Source organism: Acomys russatus, chromosome 18, assembly GCF_903995435.1.
Source record: "Acomys russatus chromosome 18, mAcoRus1.1, whole genome shotgun sequence".
Lineage (NCBI taxonomy): Eukaryota > Metazoa > Chordata > Mammalia > Rodentia > Muridae > Acomys > Acomys russatus.
This window is the reverse complement of record NC_067154.1, coordinates 61,589,276-61,608,735: the sequence shown is the minus strand read 5'-3', so window position 1 is coordinate 61,608,735 and position 19,460 is coordinate 61,589,276. Positions and strand designations below refer to the sequence as shown.

Sequence of the window (19,460 nt, the reverse complement as noted above, 5' to 3'; positions counted from 1 at the left end):
ACCACCAAGAACTGAAGGCAGACCCCAGGGCATCTGCACCAGGCTCTTAGACGCGCCATTACAAAGTTCTGAAGGGTCAACCAAGTGCCTAACGACAGAACAGATAAACACGTGTTGAGTGTCTATGATGGAATATATTCTTACATATTATACAGGGAGGAAATGTTGACACATTATGTCATGGGTGGAGCCTAAGGACTTTGTGTTAGGTGAAATGAATTAGTTACAAAAGACAAACACTTGGACTAAGGGACAACTCGGCAGATGCAGTGTGCACAGCATGTGTGGAGACCTGAGCTCAGCTCCTCAGCACACATAAAGCTGGATGCAGCAGCAGTCACATCTGTAATCCCAGCACTCACACAGGGAGGCGGAAGGTAGAGACAGGAGGCTCTGGATGCTCAGGGACCAGAGGGCCTGGCCCACGCAGCCGTGAACAGGAGCGCTAAGGGTGTCTTCTGATCTCCGGACACCGCTGTGGAGTGTGGAGATTTTAAAAGGGCAAATACTCCATGACTCTACTTCTGAGGCAGGGCAGTCCAACCCCGGAGGAAAGAAAGTAGACTGACTACAAGGGTTTGTGGGTGCATAAGACCCATTCAGTGGGTAAAAAGCTTAAGTTTGGGAAGCCAAAAGTGATTCTGCAGACTGACACGGGGTACTGTGAACGCAGCCAGTGATGAACTATCCATTTAAAATGATTTAAGATTGGGGTGGGAAAGGTAAAGCCGGGCAATAAGAAGGCTGGGTGTGGGCAGTGCTCCCCTCAGAAGACATGCGCTGGGGAACAGCCTCATGCAGGGCATGGGAGGCCCCTAAGGCCCCAGGCACTGCACTTCTAGAAGGTGAGGTCCTGCTGCTGAAGGCACAGCACACACTGGCTGAAGGACATAGAGAAACCAAGCTGAAGCTGACCTGAACCCTGCCCCCTACCCTGGGTCTTCCACAGCTCCAGCAGGCGCTGCGTGTGCCCCTGCGGGAGAAGGTCGTCAGTGGGTGCTGCCCAGCAGGAGTCCCTGAAGGCCACAATACCAGCCTGCTAAGTGAAGTGTGCCCACTGGTGTGACGGCAGCATAAAGGGTGTGTGGTGACTGAACCACTTTCTGACTGGATTCAAGACCTGGTCTATGGGAAGGAAGGAAACTGTGTCTGGCACGGTGAACCTGGTCAAAAGCTCATGGCTCAGGGGGTCACAGTCCCCATGGTAGTTATTAAAACTGTCCCTGTAGCTCATATATTTGAGTACTTGGTCCCCGTTGGTGGAACCGCTTGGAAAGGCTTGGGAGGTGGGCGCTGTCGCGGGGCTTTAAGGACTCAAGAGATGTGCACCATTCCTAATGTCTGTCTGCCATGTGAGCTTCTGCTATAGCACCCTGCCCGCCCACTGCCATGCTCCTGCCCTCTGCCACAGTCCCACCCTCCACACCCCCGCCCTCCACAGCCCCCCACTGGCGTGCTGCCACACTCCCACCCTCCACACCCCTGCCTGTTGCCACACTCCCGCCCTCCACACACACACACACACACACACCCCGCCTGCTGCCACACTCCCGCCCTCCGCACCCCCCCCCGCCCACCTGCTGCCACACTCCCACCCTCCACACCCCCGCCTACTGCCACACTCCCACCCTCCACACTCCCGCCTGCTGCCACACTCCCACCCTCCACACCCCCGCCTGCTGCCACACTCCTGCCCTCCACGCCCCCCGCCCCACTGCCATGCTCCTGCCCTCTGCTACACTCCCACCCTCCACGCTCCCCACCTGCTGTCATGGTCCCTGCCAAGATGCTCATGGACGCTAACTTTCTGAAGCTATAATCCCCAAATAACTTGTTCTCTTATAAGTTGCCTTGGTCATGGTGTCTTCCCACAGCAGCAGGCCCAGAGAAGAAGCCTACCACTGTTTACTACATGGCCATGTCAAGCTGTCCCCTCAGTAGATCAGCTCTGCTCTCAGCCTCAGCCAGGGACACGTCTGTCTTCACGGCCAGTGAACGTGCGACAGTGAACATCGACTCAGAACTGGTCAAAGAGCTGAGAGTAAGTGACTGCTCAGTGCCCTGCCCTAGATGGGCATCTGTACCAAGGCCTGCCCCACGCGGCTCAGGGGACGCGGCAGAAGTGAAGGAGCGGAAGAGGCGCGAGGGAAAGAGTGTTGGAAAACTGTCTTCTAGATGCGACATGGCCACTGCATCCTGAGTCACCACAGCTGTGGCTACCTGCACAGGACTAAGGCAAAACATCAGTCAGCATTCTAGCAGACAGTATGAACTGGACTGAGTGGGGAGGGGGCATTGGGGGGAGGGAGGGAGGGAGGGGAGAAGCTGGAGGTGGACAGGATCCAGACACATTGTACACGTGTATGAAATTGTCAAGGAATAAAAAGGTAGTTTAAAAGATGGTGAATTCTATGCTTATATGTGTACACATTTTGAAAAAGATGATTAATTAGTGTCAATGCTACCTCACATTAATTACTAATGTAATATTAGGCACATGTAATATTAAAAATAGAATCTCCTCAAAATCCTAGCCCAGGAATACAGTCATACAGAAGAAATCTGTTTCCTTAAATAAACAAAATGCTTCCAATGAAGGCAGAAACAGTCTGTAAGCCAAACCGTCTTGGAAGACTAAAGGGCATGTAATTACAGGTGTCACCTAATGCAGACACATCAGAAGCAAAGGTGGTAACATCTGCATAATAATCTCCATGTGCTTTCAATTTTTATTTAAATATTATCAAGATTTCAAATCGGGCTAAAGGTCAAGAGTTTAAGCGTCACCAATCACCTCTGTGTTTCAGTCAAAGCACAGCACCCCATCAATGCAGCCTCAATAGCGTCATCACCAAAAAGGAGGTGAAAGTGCACAAGGAACCGGAAATGGCTCCACGTGGGACTGTCTGCATGAACTCTCACCTTAGATAGGGTTCAAGTGACTCTCTGGAAACAGCAGGCTCCAACCACCCAACAGTCACTCCTCTAAGGCACGCCCCGTGACAGGTGACACATTTCTCACTCCAACCACCCAACAGTCCTTCCTCTAAGGCACACCGGTGACAGGTGACATATTTCTCACTCCAATCACCCAACAGTCACTCCTCTAAGGTACACCCCATGACAGGTGACATATTTTCTCACTCCAATCACCCAACAGTCACTCCTCTAAGGTACACCCCGTGACAGGTGACACATTTCTCACTCCAACCACCCAACAGTCCCTCCTCTAAGGCACGCCCTGTGACAGGTGACATATTTCTCACTCCAGCCACCCAACAGTCCCTCCTCTAAGGCACGCCCCGTGACAGGTGACATATTTCTCACTCCAACCACCCAACAGTCCCTCCTCTAAGGCACACACTGTGACAGGTGACATATTTCTCACTCCAGCCACCCAAGAGTCCCTCCTCTAAGACACGCCCCGTGACAGGTGACATATTTTCTCACTCCAGCCACCCAACAGTCCCTCCTCTAAGGCACACACCGTGACAGGTGACATATTTCTCACTCCAGCCACCCAACAGTCCCTCCTCTAAGGCACGCCCCGTGACAGGTGACACATTTCTCACTCCAACCACCCAACAGTCCTTCCTCTAAGGCACACCGGTGACAGGTGACATATTTCTCACTCCAATCACCCAACAGTCACTCCTCTAAGGTACACCCCATGACAGGTGACATATTTCTCACTCCAATCACCCAACAGTCACTCCTCTAAGGTACACCCCGTGACAGGTGACACATTTCTCACTCCAACCACCCAACAGTCCCTCCTCTAAGGTACACCCCGTGACAGGTGACACATTTCTCACTCCAACCACCCAACAGTCCCTCCTCTAAGGCACGCCCTGTGACAGGTGACATATTTCTCACTCCAACCACCCAACAGTCCCTCCTCTAAGGCACGCCCTGTGACAGGTGACATATTTCTCACTCCAACCACCCAACAGTCCCTCCTCTAAGGCACACACCGTGACAGGTGACATATTTCTCACTCCAGCCACCCAACAGTCCCTCCTCTAAGGCACACACCGTGACAGGTGACATATTTCTCACTCCAGCCACCCAACAGTCCCTCCTCTAAGGCACACCTGGTGACATATTTCTTCTTGTTTCCTGCTCTCAGCTGATGTCTTTAAGTTAGCATCTATGTGAAAATGTTAGGACTCCGTTTTTGAGCCATGGCGTAACTTTAGGAAAACGTCCCCTGTTGAATCATAGCGCATTTACCAAGGGCCTTAAGAGGGAGGCACTGTGCTGGACACCGAGATAGCTGAGAGTGTTAGCAAACGCAAAAAAAGGGAAGAAAAGAGAGGTGGAAAAACAGCCAAGGATCAGTAACACGTAACTGCAGAGGAGAGATGCCAGACACCTGGGTTCCTAACTCTACAGCCTGTGATGGTTGATCCAAACTACAGGCAAGGGCAGTGCCTCACTAGACTAATACATATCACAGTGCCCGTGTGCCTCCAGGTCAGTGCTCCCCAGCCACTCCCGTGTGCACATGTGTGTGCCTGCGTGTGCATCAGCGCAACTACACAAATGCATGTGGAGGGCAAAGGCCAACCTCAGCAGTCACCTCTCAGCACTGCCCTCTTGTGGGGGTTGGAGGTACTGTACTGGCCTGGAACTTGCCAAGCACACCAGGCTGACTGCACAGAAAGCCCCTAGGATCCACTGCCAGGTTTCCCCAGTTCTGCAGCAAGAAGCCACAGGCTTGGAGATGTGGGCGAGTAAGTGAATGGTTGGCTTTCCGGGCAGTGGAATTATTTGCCTCAGTGGGCTGATCATGTCCTCAAGAAGCTCACTCCAAAATAAACTTAAAATAAGGCAAAAATACACACAAAAGACCACAACAGAAGACAAATGAGGACCAGACAGGAAGGTCCCACCACAACCCTGGGCCCCAGTCTTCCCTGAGGTGATGGAGATGGGGCTTCCTGAAATGACTTCTGGGCATGTGAAGATTTAACTAGAGAACCCTGGCCCATCCCTCCAGCAAGTATACTACCCCGAAGTGTGGGAGACCACGGTAAAATACTCAGTGTCATGCAGCAAAGAGGACTCTGCTCAAGTGCACAGCCCGAGGCTCACTGAGACAGCTCGGATGCTTTGTGAGTCAGTCCAGGTTCCAAGACAGCCGCCCAGGCCCAAGTCAGGACAGGGGAACGTGCCCACGCTGCAGGGACAAAGAGCCAGTACACAGGACACAAGCCACTGGGCACACGGCAATCACAGAGACCCCAGGTGGTGGGAGTCGTGCTTGTGGGAACAGCTTCAGAGGCAGACACACCTCATGCCCAAAGTGCCAACTCCGAGACCCAGCTCTCCCGCAAACGCCCCTGAACAGCACACACTGCTGTGGCCCGGCCTGCTTCATGGAGCCACAGAAGTGGACCTGCTCACTGGGAAGCCCTTCCTATGCGGCTCCTGTGGGCGGCTGCCCCTCCCTGGCCATCGTTCCCGTGACATGAAGAGCATCACGCTGTGTACACACCTGGCTTGTCCCCTACAGCTGGTGAGTATGGGTTGTCCCCACTTTGGAGCCGTTACAGGGCAGCTATGAACGTTTCTTACGTAAGATGCACTCTCACTGGCTGCATGTCAAGAAGTTACCTGGCCGTAGCACCTGCAACCTCCATCTGCACCTTGCCATGAGACGGCCTTCCACAGTCAAACTTACCCAGGAACACGCCGCAGTGCAAGTGCCGGAGGCCAGGAGACCAGCACCCGCACAGCAGGCCTTCCTCGCTGTGGGCACTTGGTGATGTTGCTTTGCAGGGTTAGTTTTCCTTTTAGCAGACATGCACGTTTACTGCTGTTGTGGACACACTCATCTTTGAGTGTCTGTTCATCTTGCCTGTCAGATAGCAGAGTTTTTCCTAGGTACACTTAGAGAACACAGCCATGAAGTCTCCTGTGGGGAATAATAACATGCCAGCGAGAACAAGAAGGGTCTGTCTGTTCCCTCAGAAATTACTGTTTCTGGGAACCAATTGTGACAGTGCTATGGTAAGTGTAGGACCAGGGTGCATAATACAGAACAGCGCATACAGTCTGAGAGACAGAGCCAACGCCGGGCTGTGCCATCACCACCTCAGTGTGGCCAACAGATCTTGGGAGCAGCAGGAAACTGAGTGAGGATGGAGCACTGCCTGATGATGACACACTTCCACTGCCTTCCTCAATGATACAAATAATGACAGAAGAAGTCAACGCCAAACAATTAAAAACGTCAGCTGCACTTCTGGGATGCAGATGTCTGTACACTAAAATCCTCCATTCCACACGCACTAGAAGCAGAGTCGGACTTAAATAACATTGGAACAAAGCTCTTATCACTCAGTGCTCGTCAGCATTAACTTAGTCACAAGTACCTAAGATAAAGCTCTAAACACAGAGGGTTCATTTTGGCTCAGGTTTAGAGCCCGTGAAAGGGTATCACCTCACAGCAAGGAGTGCACAGCAGAGCAAACTGTTTATCTCATGGCTGTATCTCAGACCCACTTTGAAGACATGCCCCAAGGACCTCACACTTACAGCCCATCTCCCTAAGGTCTGTGCCACCTTCTGAGAATAAATTCAAGGCTGAGGACTAAGCTTTTGACAATGGGCCCACGCAAGACACTAAGAATCCCACTCACAGCAGGATCCATGTCAGTCCCCTTTCTCCTCACTGGTCCACGTCAGTCCCCTTTCTCCTCAATGGTCCACGTCAGTCCCCTTTCTCCTCAATGGTCCACGTCAGTCCCCTTTCTCCTCAATGGTCCACATCAGTCCCCTCTCTCCTCAGTGGTCCACGTCAGTCCTCTCCTCAGTGGTCCACGACAGTCCTCTCTCTCCTCAGTGGTCCACATCAGTCCCCTCTCTCCTTGATGGTCCACGTCAGTCCCTTCTCTCCTCGATGGTCCACGTCAGTCCCCTTTCTCCTCAATGGTCCATGTCAGTCCCCTTTCTCCTCAATGGTCCACGTCAGTCCCCTTTCTCCTCAATGGTCCACATCAGTCCTCTCTCTCCTCAATGGTCCACGTCAGTCCTCTCTCTCCTCGATGGTCCACGTCAGTCCCCTTTCTCCTCAATGGTCCACGTCAGTCCTCTCTCTCCTCAATGGTCCACGTCAGTCCTCTCTCTCCTCGATGGTCCAGGTCAGTCCCCTTTCTCCTCGATGGTCCACGTCAGTCCCCTTTCTCCTCAATGGTCCACATCAGTCCCCTTTCTCCTCAATGGTCCATGTCAGTCCTCTCAATGGTCCACGTCAGTCCTCTCTCTCCTCAATGGTCCACGTCAGTCCTCTCTCTCCTCGATGGTCCACGTCAGTCCCCTTTCTCCTCAATGGTCCACGTCAGTCCCCTTTCTCAATGGTCCACATCAGTCCCCTTTCTCCTCAATGGTCCATGTCAGTCCTCTCTTTCCTCAATGGTCCACATCAATCCTCTCTCTCCTCAATGGTCCACATCAGTCCTCTCTCTCCTCAATGGTCCACGTCAGTCCCCTCTCTCCTTGATGGTCCACGTCAGTCCTCTCTGTCCTCGATGGTCCACGTCAGTCCCCTTTCTCCTCAATGGTCCACATCAGTCCTTTCTTCTCAATAGTGACTTCCTGGTATCACACGTGATGGCTCCACACACTCATTTCTGTTTGTGTCTCCTTTAACTGAAATTAGAGTTCACAGTAGTCAGTCAAATGCATCGCATTCTCCATTAGCTGGGTCCTCTGCTCTGAGGGACGACCTCTATGAACTCTTGCCCTGGGGTCCTAAGGCTTCAGGAGCTACAGGACTGAGAGTTTCTTAGTGACAGACGATGCTTTTGTTGCTTATTTCGCTGAACTTACCCCATCATGTTGATGGTCATCTTGGGTTCAAGTCATTTCTTATGAGGTAAATAACTGTCTGACTTTATGTGTATAAATTTTTTTGGTTGGTTGGTTGGTTTTTTTTTTTTTTTTGAGACAGGGTTCTCTTGTAGTCTTAGCTGTCCTAGACTCGCTTTATAGACCAAGCCGGCCTTGAACTCACAGGGATCCCCCTCCTGCCTCTGCCTCCCGAGTGCTGGGATTAAAGGCATATGCCACCATGCCTGGCTCGACACTGCACAAAAAAAAGATTAGGGAACACTAAATTAACAAGACAATTTAGGAAATTAAACACAAAGGAAGCTTCTCTTCATACTAAAGTGGCTATCAAAGTATGTCTATAAATCATTGGGATTAAAAAATATATTTAGAAAATCTTTCAGACTTTATTCAGAGATTCCTACAATTCAAAACACCCCTGACCTTGTGACCCTGAGCCCAGCCCTTCTGAAGAAGGGCTAACACTGGGACGTAAAACAAAAGGCAGGGGACAAGGGTTCCAACTACCAAATGAGACTGCCGGGGCCATGTGGTTAGGGTCCCTCCACTAGGGCAGGACTTTGTCATTCTCACTCTTCTCCTTGGGGACTATCTTCTGTCACACAGTCTGAGGCAACTTCTCTAGTCTGTAACCCTTGCCAACCTGCAATGATGGTGAGGAGCACAGGAGGGCCATCCCATCACCCCGACACACATCCACAAATGCACGCACATATGCACACAGACACACACGCACACACACACAGACAGGTGAGCACACATGCACACACACATACACAGCCCTTTCACATCTCACGCCAGTCAGTGGCTTCCGGGCTCAGGTCGTCCATCACTCCTGCCCTCTCCGTCTGTTCACTTCCTTACCTGTCAGGCGACACTAAACGCCCCTTGGACACAAGCGTGCCAACTCTGGAAGCCTGTGGTACAGTGGTGGGCATCAACAACTAAGTGGGGGACAGCAACACAAACACATGGCGCAGAGCTGGGGCAGGGAATCTTCCAGGCCAGGAGAGCTTTAGAGGACATAGAAAAAGTACAAGAAATGGCAGCTGGTCAGGGTAGCCAAGGGGAGGGTCCACAAGTGGGTTCTGCCCGCCTGTGGAAAGTTCCTCATCTGTCCTGGGTGCCCTGCACTAAGAACTCTACATATGAGAGAAAGGCTCACGTCTTAATGAGAAGGCACCCTGGCACAGCTGGCAGGCACCGCTCTATTGACTGCAGCAGCACAGGGAGACAACCAGCACTTCCTGCCGGAAACCTTGTCACAGACGGTGTGGTAAGGTCAAGAATGCAATGGGTCTCAGTCAAGAGGTTTTTGAACAGCTCAAGTTTCACACTGCTGCTAGCATCTGAAAGGCGCGGCAACGGGAGGTCACGACTAGACAAGTCCCCTCTCACCCACAGCTGTCGTCAGGGACTCTGCACATCATCATTCTGGAAGGCTAGCATGGCTCCCAGTCGGTGTTACCACAGGTAACTTCAGCACCTTTTCTACTGAAGTTAGAGCAAAGGGTTACCTGCCACGTGTGTGAGCAAGGTTCTCAAACTACCTGAGGTTCAAGTAGGGCATGGTGGCTCCCACCTGTGCCCAGACTGGAGAGGCAGAGGTAGACAGAGCAGTGCAAGTTCAAGGGCTGCCTGGTGTACACAGTTGCCAGCCAGTCGGGACTATGTAAGACCTTGTCTTAAAAGAGGAAGGATGAGGTGACAGCAGCCACCTTACATCACTTACACTAAGAACGCAGAAGTAGCTAAGCTTAGGTACCTTTTAAAAGCTGGCAAATCATGTGTAACTAATGCTGAGATAATTACAACTGGTCAAGATGTGGGTTACTGTTAAGAGAAAATTAATGTCTTTAATCCCAGCACTTGGGAGGCAGAGGCAGGTGGATCTCTGTGAGCTCAGGGCCAGCCTGGTCTACAAAGTGAGTCCAGGGCAGCCAGGGCTACACAGAGAAACCCTGTCTTGAAAAAACAAAAGAGAGAGAGGGATTGGGGGAGAGGGGGGGAGGGAGGGAGGGAGGGAGGGAGGGTGAGTTCAATGCAGAGGAGCTGAGCAGCCATGATTTGCTCTGCTTGGTCCCCTTCTACAGGTTTCGGTTCCCTTCTCGGCTCAGAGTGCGGCTGTATGTAAATTCTCCCAGCACTTCCCCAGTTCTTCCTAAAATATGCAGCGATGTTCTTGTGAGAAAAACTACTGCTAGCCTTCCTTGAGATAGAAAATGGGCAAAGTGGTGGGAAGCAGTGACTGGGTCCTGGACCAGATGTGCAGAGCAGCAGCAGGGGCCATGGGGCTCACGTGCTGGCACCTGGAAGTGTGGACATGCGGGAAGCGATAGGATAAAACTTCCCAAACCTGGTGGAGATGACTGAGGTGGCCTTGGTGACGGGTGCTTAGTTACAGGCAGGATTTTTCTGGACTAGAGTGTTCAAAGTCCTATCACATGAGTGCTCTGTACCTCAGTTTTGTAGGGACTACACAGGAAGAACAAAAGCTACAGAAAGCCAGACAGCCTAGAAAGCAGCTGAGCTTCGACCCTGCTCTGCCCAGCGTCAACTCTCCATTATGTATGTGACACAGACTTCAAACATCCAAACAAGCAGTTAACTCAGGGTGTTTTCTCTTTTTATATTTGCCTTTCTTTGTGCTAGGCCATCGTTTTAAGAACAGCCTAAGCTGAGCAGGACTTCATAAGCAAATCACTTGTGAAAGAGAAAAACCACATCCAGGGCAGAGCGGCACACTGAGAGTCTACAGCAGAGCACTTCCTGTGGTGGGTGGGCGGGTGGTGTGAGGCCCAGCACACCAACTCTATCGGTACTACATCTCCAGCAATCTCTCAACTAGAGCAGCCAGCGAGACAAAAGCAAAACAACTCCAAAACACCGTCTACCTCACACAAGGACTCTGAGAGCTGTCTTTACGGGACCGGGCACAGCGGCAAGCGGTCACCTCTCAGACAGCCCTTTGACGGGCAGGAGGTAAGCTGTACCCAATAACTTCATGGCAAAGCATTATCAGAAGCGATGCTGTGTTTCCTAACTCAAAACCCCTGCTCCTTCTGATGAAGACCTGGCAACAAGTGGTTATTCTTTTCCATGACTTGGTGCTCATAGAAGTTTTGCATTTTTGAGAGTGTCATTCCATCATTGCTTCCCTCCTTCCCTGCCTGCCAACCTCCCACACCCACACCCTTGCCCTCTCGCAGGTTCACAGCCTCCTTCTCAGTCGCTGTTTTGACAGGAATGAACATAGAGTCCCCTCTCGGGCTGCTACTGTAGAGTGGCCTGCTCAGGCTGCTACTGTGTGCCTTCAGGGCGGCCCACCTGGTGCTCAGTAACCAGCCAATGAACACAAGTAAGAACTGGTGACAACGCACTGCAGAAAAGCAGCCTGGAGGGGAGCAGGCGGACAGATGGGATGGTCAAGAGGGTCACAAATGCAGGAACGCCCATGACAAATGCAGGCACGAAGGCAAATGCAGGAAAGACAAGCAAACGTCTTTTACTTTGCTTCTTTGAACGGCCTCTGCGTTAGTCTCTTTTGCTTCCTGGTAAGGACTTGACTTTTCTATGCAGTAATTTTCACATTTAGGTAGAAACTAATATTCTAGGTATACAAATATTTGGGGATGAGGCTTTTTAAATAGGGTCTCACTACGTAACCCTGGCTGGCCTGGAACTCACTACACAGGGCCAAGTGGCATCAGACCTACCTCCCTCTGCCTCCTGAGGGATGGCACTGAAAGCGTGTGCCACCATGCTCAGCTTTATTTAGAAATCTTAATGCACAGTTTTGGGTATATAGAATTTATTCCTATATATATTTTGGAATAAACAAAATAAAAATAAAATAAATTTATTTTATTGCAAAATCACATTTAAGTCAAACATGTGACAAAGGGAAGAAGGAAGGAAACACACGAGTCTCATCTTGTCCACAGCAATTGCTCAAGTCAACTCTCATCAACCACCCGTGAGCTGCCGAGGCTCCCCTGAATTTTCACTAAAGAGAAGATGCAGGGCCGAATTAGAAGCACCTTAAAGAGTGACAGGGAGATGGCCCAGGCTCTACGTCCTCGTGGTGGGCACTTTCAAAGTGCCTGCGGGAACTGCGCCTGGGTAAGGAAGCTCCACCCTAGGGCTCCACCTCACTCGTGAGCTCCTCAGTGTCTGTGCACACACTGCCTCTTGCTAGCAGGGCAGGAGTACAAAACTAACTAGACCAGCAGGACTAAGGTCACATCATGCTTTTCATGTCTCACTGATCAACTGCACTTAAATCCCAGGCCTGGTAAGTACAAGGCGGCAGCCCCCTGCCTCAGATACTCCACATTGCCTGCCTGCTGCTCTAGGGTCCCAGCAGACCATGACACAGAACAGAGTGACTCCAGACCTACCATAATCCAAAGAGAATACAGGATGACGCAAGTAACTTCTCAAGCTTGCAACTTCAGGACAGGAGGTGAGGTCAACAGACAACTGTACAACACTTCACTGACAAGCCAGACCACAGCTGCTGAGCTCAGGTCGCCTTGCCAAACACTGTTTCTTTCCCTCATGGTCCACTCAGCACTTCCTATGACGTACTGAGAGGCAGCAGAGACAAGAGTGAGAAACCAAAGTTCCTAACTGCTCACACATGAGAACCACTGTCACCAGCTGTTCGGGTTCTGCTACGTGTTGTGATACAGGTTTTGTGAATTGTGACTATTCAGTGAATGGAAAGTGAGCATTACTTACCTGAGTCATAAAATATTCAAATGGAAAAAGATGCTACAAACTGGCAAGCCATTTTCTAAGGGTTTAAATCCAGATTAGCCCTTCCCCATTGCTCCAGAGAACTCGTACCGTCTCCTCATTTGCTTACTGGGGAGAGGGAGAGGTAAGCAAGGCCAGTGATACTGGACTAGTCTCCCAGAGCACTTGGTGGCTGAGGCCATTTGACCTGCAGATGGCTGTGGTGGCGCACAGCTTTAATTCCAGCTCTCAGGAGGCAGAGGGAGGGGGATCACTGTGAATTAGAGGTCAGCCTGGCCTAAACAGTACAGCCAGGGCTACAGAAACAACACAGTAATGAAAGAGAGACAGACGTTTACAGCTCAGGGGGGTACAGAGCATACACAAGGACCTGTGTTCAATGCCCAGTGCTCCAAAAGTAAACTCAAAAAGTCAGGGAAATCAGAAACAGGATAGTGGTGACTTCTAGGGCACACGTTCTCCAGCAGGGCTAAGGCGTGTACGTGGAGTCTTCACTGTACAAGGCTCCAAAATTAAAACTCACCGAGCGCAAAGAAGTCTGGGACTATGAAGCCTCCATTTCCAAACAAAGTTCTTACCCCTGTTTTCTCAACAACCCTCACAGTTTCTACGTATCATGGGAAGCAGCCTGCTGTAAGATGGCTACCTCAAACAATCACCAGCCTGTCCTTTCCAACGCCTCCCACCCCGAGGAATACAAGATCGCAGCCCTGGTCTTCTACAGCTGCGTCTTCCTGGTTGGATTACTTGTGAACGTCACCGCCCTGTGGGTGTTCAGCTGCACAACCAAGAAGAGGACCACTGTGACCATCTACATGATGAACGTGGCACTGCTGGACTTACTCTTCATCCTGAGCCTGCCCTTCCGGATGTTCTACTATGCAAAAGGCGAGTGGCCATTTGGAGAGCTCTTCTGCCACATTCTTGGGGCCCTGGTGGTGTTTTACCCAAGCCTTGCTCTGTGGCTTCTTGCTCTCATTAGTGCGGATAGATACATGGCCATAGTGCAGCCAAAATACGCCAAGGAGCTCAAGAACACCTGCAAGGCCGTGCTGGCGTGTGGGGGTGTCTGGGTGATGACCTTGACAGCCAGCGTCCCTCTGCTGCTGCTCTACGAAGACCCAGACAAAGCCTCTTCCCCTGCCACCTGCCTGAAGATCTCTGACATCGCCCACCTACGAGCTGCCAATGTGCTCAACTTCACGCGACTGCTGCTCTTCTTCCTGGTTCCTCTGTTCATCATGATAGGCTGCTACGTCATCATTATCCACAGCCTGCTGCGCGGGCAGACGTCTAAGCTGAAGCCCAGGGTCAAGGAGAAGTCCATCCGGATCATCGTCACGCTGCTGGTGCAGGTGCTCACCTGCTTCGTGCCCTTCCACATCTGCTTTGCCTTCCTGATGCTGCAGGGGCAGGAGAGCAGCTACAGCCCGTGGGGCGCCTTCACCACGCTCCTCATGAACCTCAGCACGTGTCTCGACGTCATCCTCTACTACATTGTGTCCAAACAGTTCCAGGCCCGCGTCATTAGCGTCATGCTGTACCGCAATTACCTTCGGAGCGTGCGCAGAAAAAGTTTCCGTTCCGGCAGCTTACGGTCGCTTAGCAACATGAACAGTGAAATGCTGTGAGTCACAGCAAGCTGCCTGTCTTTAATCTCCTTAAATTAATTTTCCTATCTACTCTTGGGTGAACCAGGATTCTTTATTATTCACTCCCTCTCTGGTAAAAAGAAATAACAATAATAATAACAAACTTTAAAAACATCTGTGGTATTTTATTACTCCAGCAACATGATTAAATACTGAGTATTCTAATATGCTAACTTACTTTTATCTTACAAAGTGTATAAAACGTGCATGAGCCACATATGGCAGCCATGCCTGTGGCCCAGCACTCAGAAGGCAGGGGAAGGCCAGCCCAAGCTACATAGTGAGACTCCGTCTCAAAATAAAAATAAAAATGAAAATAACATGTTCATGAATTAGCTTGGGGGGGACCCCAAATCAGGTTTCATAGTCAAGCCTTATCTAAGCAGGTGGTTAACTGGCTTAACATTTTGGATTAAATTCTATACACAAGTAACTCATGGGGAGGGGGCGATAAGCTATGTTCAAAATACTGTGACTGACCTCCCTTCCACAGGGTTCACACCAAGGGTGGGAGACCTGAACTCAGTATTTTATGCTCTAAACATGAGCTTTCAAGATTCCTACATGAGCAACCCTGTTCTACTCACCAGAGCGTAACTGACGGCAAGAGGGAGCCCCACCCTGGCTGCAACTACACAGAGTCCCTCAGCAAGTGCTCGCTGCTCCTGACACCCCACTGATGTGCTGGGAAGGCTGGCTACGGCCAACAAACCAACTCCTTCCTGTGAAGTGAGATGCTTACTAAGCAGCTAGACACTTGTTACACCGCCAGCAGCCTGCTCTTCTCAGGGTTAACAAGGCCCCGGGAAGGGCTGCTCTTCCCAGCCGTGTGAATTACCAGCAGCAGTCGGGATCACAGGCTCTGATCCAAGCCTGCCCACTTCATTTCTCCACGTCTAAAAGGAAAGGAAGTCAGCTATAGCCTGCAGCCTCCTGCTGCTCTAACACGGCCGGGACTCTCGACTCACAGCCTCCTCTGCACTCGCCTTTGCTATCGCCCTCATTATCACAGTGTGGACAACCATGAGCGCTGCTGTAACTACCAGATACAGGGGTAAGGGTGGCACTTTGCCGCAGGTTCTCAACAAACAGGAGCAGAGGGAGAGTGAAGTCCTTTAGTGAGTACTGGAGAGGAGACCTTTGTTTTAATATGCAGCTTGTGGACAGACACACACAGTCACTGGGTGGGGCGCACGGTGAGGACGCCCTGCATCTGACTCCCAGCCCAGAGGGTGCTTAGTCACAGCCTGTTTCCAACCATTACAGACAAATCTACCCTTGGATAAGTTCTCTGCAAGCTCTTTCCAAAAGGCTTCCCTGGAAAATGAGGTGTGAGAGTATAAATCGTGTCAGAGGGCAGAACCAAAGCTATGAGGGGAGATGGAGTCTGTGTCCTCACAGGGACATTTCCTGTAAGGAAGCACGGCCTCTTAGCACTGCACGCAAACGCTCTTTCCAATGTATTATTTTTACTTACTATGTGGTATGTATGTGTGCACATGTGGGCATTGTGTGTGCCACTGCGTATGTGTGGAGATCGGAGAACAGCTCTCTCGCCCCACCATGTGGGCTCCAGAGATCACAGTCAGACATCGGGCTCGGTAGCAGGCGCCTCTCCCCACTGGTCAGCTGCACCCAACACACTCTAACATATGAAAAAGTTCAAATTCAACTGTTCTGGAAAACAAACACCCATATGCACATACTAACAACTCATCAACAATGGGTCTACTAGGGCAACTGTGTCAGGCACAGGTCACCAGGCTAACATACTTAGCTTCTAATGTGGCTCTATGGAAACAATGGGGCCTTTCTTAGTTGAAAGAAGTTGTGAGCGTGCATTAGAAGTCGGGTGCAGTGTCTGCATAGAGCACTACAAAAAGCACACACCAACCTACGCAGAGGTCAGCAACCTGCCTTAGGGTCTAACTGGAGCTCCCGTGTCTCTGAGTGGACCAAATACACAATAGAACTAGGCTCCTTCTTAAAGACCAGGGCAGCAGCTCAGAAGGTCAGTGACTCGAATGCTAGGATGTGAAAAGAAATGTAAGCAATAAACATGAGCTGAATTAGGGAACCGTTTACTGTGACCCACACAAGAGGTGGGGCAATTCTGCTGAAGGCCAAGAGACAGTAGGCAGGAGCACGCTGTCAGGAGAGGCTGAAAGAAGCCCAGCGTCAGATTACAGGAGCTCAGGGACAGAAGGGACCCAAAAGCAGGGTGGCTGCTGTGAGCAGCTGTGACAGAGCCTGGCTAGCCCATCAGGGGCCCGTGCAGGAGATCACCTCCAACCCAGGAGTGACGGTCAGACAGAAACCGAGCGCCTGCAACATGTCACAAACTAGCAAGTGGCACAGCTGAGACCCTCCCACCGTTCCAGGCGGCACTAGCAGAGTCTGGCCCTTATTTAAAAGGAAACGAAGAGTTCACAGGTTTGGGGTTTGGGGCTTTGTTTTTAATTCTAGCACAGCTGTGACGGTTATTTTATTTATTTATTTATTTTTGTCTTTTTTTTTTTTTCCTCTCGTTGCAAAAAGTATTTTTTAATGGTTTATTTTTACATCCATTAGTGTTTTGCCCAAATATATGCCTGTGTGAGGATGTCAGATTTACTGGAACTGGAGTTACAGACAGTTGTGAGCCACCATGTGGGTGCTGGGAACTCAAGCCCGGTCCTCTGGAAGAGCAGCCGGTGCCCCTCACCCCTGAGCATCTCTCCAGCTCCATGTTTCCATTCTTTAACAGGGATGTTTAGTGTGTGCGCATGTGTGTGTGTGTGTGTGTGTGAATGTGTGTGTGAGAGAGAGAGAGAATGTGTATGAGAATGTGTGTGTGTAAGACTGTGTGACTGTGTGCAAGAGACAAAGTCTGTACAGTGTGTGTGTGTGCATATGTGAGTGTATGAGTGTGCTGGCCATGTGAAAATGTGTTGAGTAAGTGTGTGTAAGAGAGTCTGAGTATGTGTCTGTATATGTATGTGTATGTGTGTGTATGTAAGTGTGTATGTGAATATAAGTGTGTGAGTGTGCATGCACACAAGCACAGGCCACAGCACACAGATGGGGTCATACGATACCTCATCTTTCTCTTCCCACCATATATGAGGGCCAGGGACCCCTGGCTGGTTGTACTGCTGTTATCCAGCCTCATTCTTACTCTAACACACATGTGACCCCAGAACTCAGTAGCCCTTGTCGAGAACCAGCAAGAACTGGCCTGATGAGAACTACTCTGAGAGAAATGAGTGTCTCCGAGATACTGTTAGCACAAGAATCCTTCTCTGGGTCTGCACCCGCTCACAGGGGCACACGCCCACACTCCCGGGTCTACACCCGCTAACAGGGGCACACGCCCACACTCCCAGGTCCACACCCGCTCACAGGGGCACACGCCCACACTCCCAGGTCTACACCCGCTCACAGGAGCACAAGCCTACACTCCCTAGCCTGCGATGCTAACACACCCATGACTCACAAGGCTGTACAGCAGCGATGGCGTGGGACCCTGTATCTCCACGTTACTCCAACAGCTGAAGGTCAGCACTCACAACCTAGCACTAGTTGTATATTTAAAGCAGAGATCCAGTGTACTTTAGAATCAAGGAAGCTAACATACCTAACAGTTCTCAAACCCACACAGTAGAACTAGAACAAGGCAAAAGTTCGCGTGCACATTATTTCAAACACCCAGTTTCTCTATTCCACAACACTGTGTGGCTCCATCGTGGAGTCATGTTCTTCACTCCTTCCCATGTGCTGACCACTCTGCGTGCAGTCACTTCACTGCCGACAGGCTGACTTTAAGGAGCCTCACGGGAGCACAGGTGAGCTGGCTGTGACTGTGGGAAGCACAAAGCTGTCACCTGCACACTGACTGCTCTATCTCTGGTCAAAGTATAGAAACAATAACCTAAAAATTTCTTCAGAAACCCAACTTCAGGACATTTATTTTGTAATCAGATTTTGTTATCTGATTAAATTTGATTTTTGTGTTTAATTAGCTCATAAAATTAAATTAAAACATCAAAGTATCACTATAAAAATACACAAACAAATTCAATCTTAAGGAATTCGCTGCGGGCTTCCCGTGGCAGGACCTAGAGAGTCTGAGGCAGAATAATCTTCAATTAGAGACCAGCCTGGGCTACAAATGAGACACTGTCTCAAGCAAACAAAAACTGTAGAATAATTTTGGGGTTGAAAGAAAGAGGAAAATTACTGTGACATTAATTAGTTTAAGAGCATAAGGATATGTCAGTATATGCTCGATTTTCTTTACAGACATACTTACTATAGCTGAAAGCATAAAATCTCTCTCTCCTTCCCTCCCTCCCTCCCTCTCTCTCTCAAAGGCAGAATCACACTCACTATGTAGCACTGGCTGGCCTTGAAATCAGAGATGCAGCTGCCTCTGCTGCCTGGTGCCTGGGCTAAAGATGTGGCCAGCGTAAAAGACTTTTGGTGAAAGTTTTTGAATGGTAGTGTATTTCAAATAGATTTAAGAATCCCGAATAAATAAGTACGAGCTACTTACAATCCAGAAGGTAAATCACTGGCCACAGTGACACCAAATGAATACTGCACGGCTTCCACAAGGACCAAGTCAAACAAGGCTGACAACACCCAGGAACCCAGCAAGAAGGACTAAAAGATAAAACGAAAAACAGAAAATGAGTTGCCTAAAAGTAAGTAACAGTTACTTAGTCAGTATGAGCTGGTGGGTGTGAGTACAGCTTGTACAGCTTACACATAAGGTGTGCACCAATATGCACATACACATTACATACACAAGCGTATTCTTATACTATTTGTTTTTGTTATTTTTCAAAATTGGGAAATAAACCGCACTTGTCCGCGTATATTAGTTTCTAGAACTTCTGGATATGTTGAATAAAATTTAATTGAAACACACTGCTAGGAAGTAGCACACACACCACTGAGCCAAATAAACGGCCAAAATTCTATTAGCTAAAGTTCTAATTAAAATTTTTATTCCCAGGCAGGTGTGCTGGCACACGCCTTTAACCCCAGGCTTGGGAGGCAGAGTCAGGCGGAGACATCCACCAGCAGATCCTCAGAGCTGCTGTGCGTGTGGTTCTTGGGTGACTGAGGTCAGAAATTATATTTTTGAATTTTACCCAGATTGTCAGATACAGATTTGCTTTTAAATTCAGTAGTATAAAATGAGCA

At 50.0% G+C, this 19,460-nt stretch overlaps 2 protein-coding genes across 2 annotated transcripts in view; one reads left to right on the top strand and one right to left on the bottom strand.

Annotated features, from left to right (window-relative positions):
- The window catches only part of Ubac2 (UBA domain containing 2), a 141,985-nt gene that overhangs the window by 91,044 nt on the left and 31,481 nt on the right, over nucleotides 1–19,460 (bottom strand). The window contains exon 4 of the mRNA XM_051160998.1: nucleotides 18,805–18,914. Coding sequence (XP_051016955.1) covers nucleotides 18,805–18,914 — 110 coding nt within the window. The remainder of the gene's footprint in view (nucleotides 1–18,804; nucleotides 18,915–19,460) is intronic.
- On the top strand, nucleotides 13,094–14,290 carry Gpr18 (G protein-coupled receptor 18). Its single transcript, XM_051160999.1, has one exon. The coding sequence runs from the start codon at nucleotides 13,257–13,259 to the stop codon at nucleotides 14,247–14,249; it is 993 nt and encodes a 330-aa protein (XP_051016956.1). The 5' UTR covers nucleotides 13,094–13,256; the 3' UTR covers nucleotides 14,250–14,290.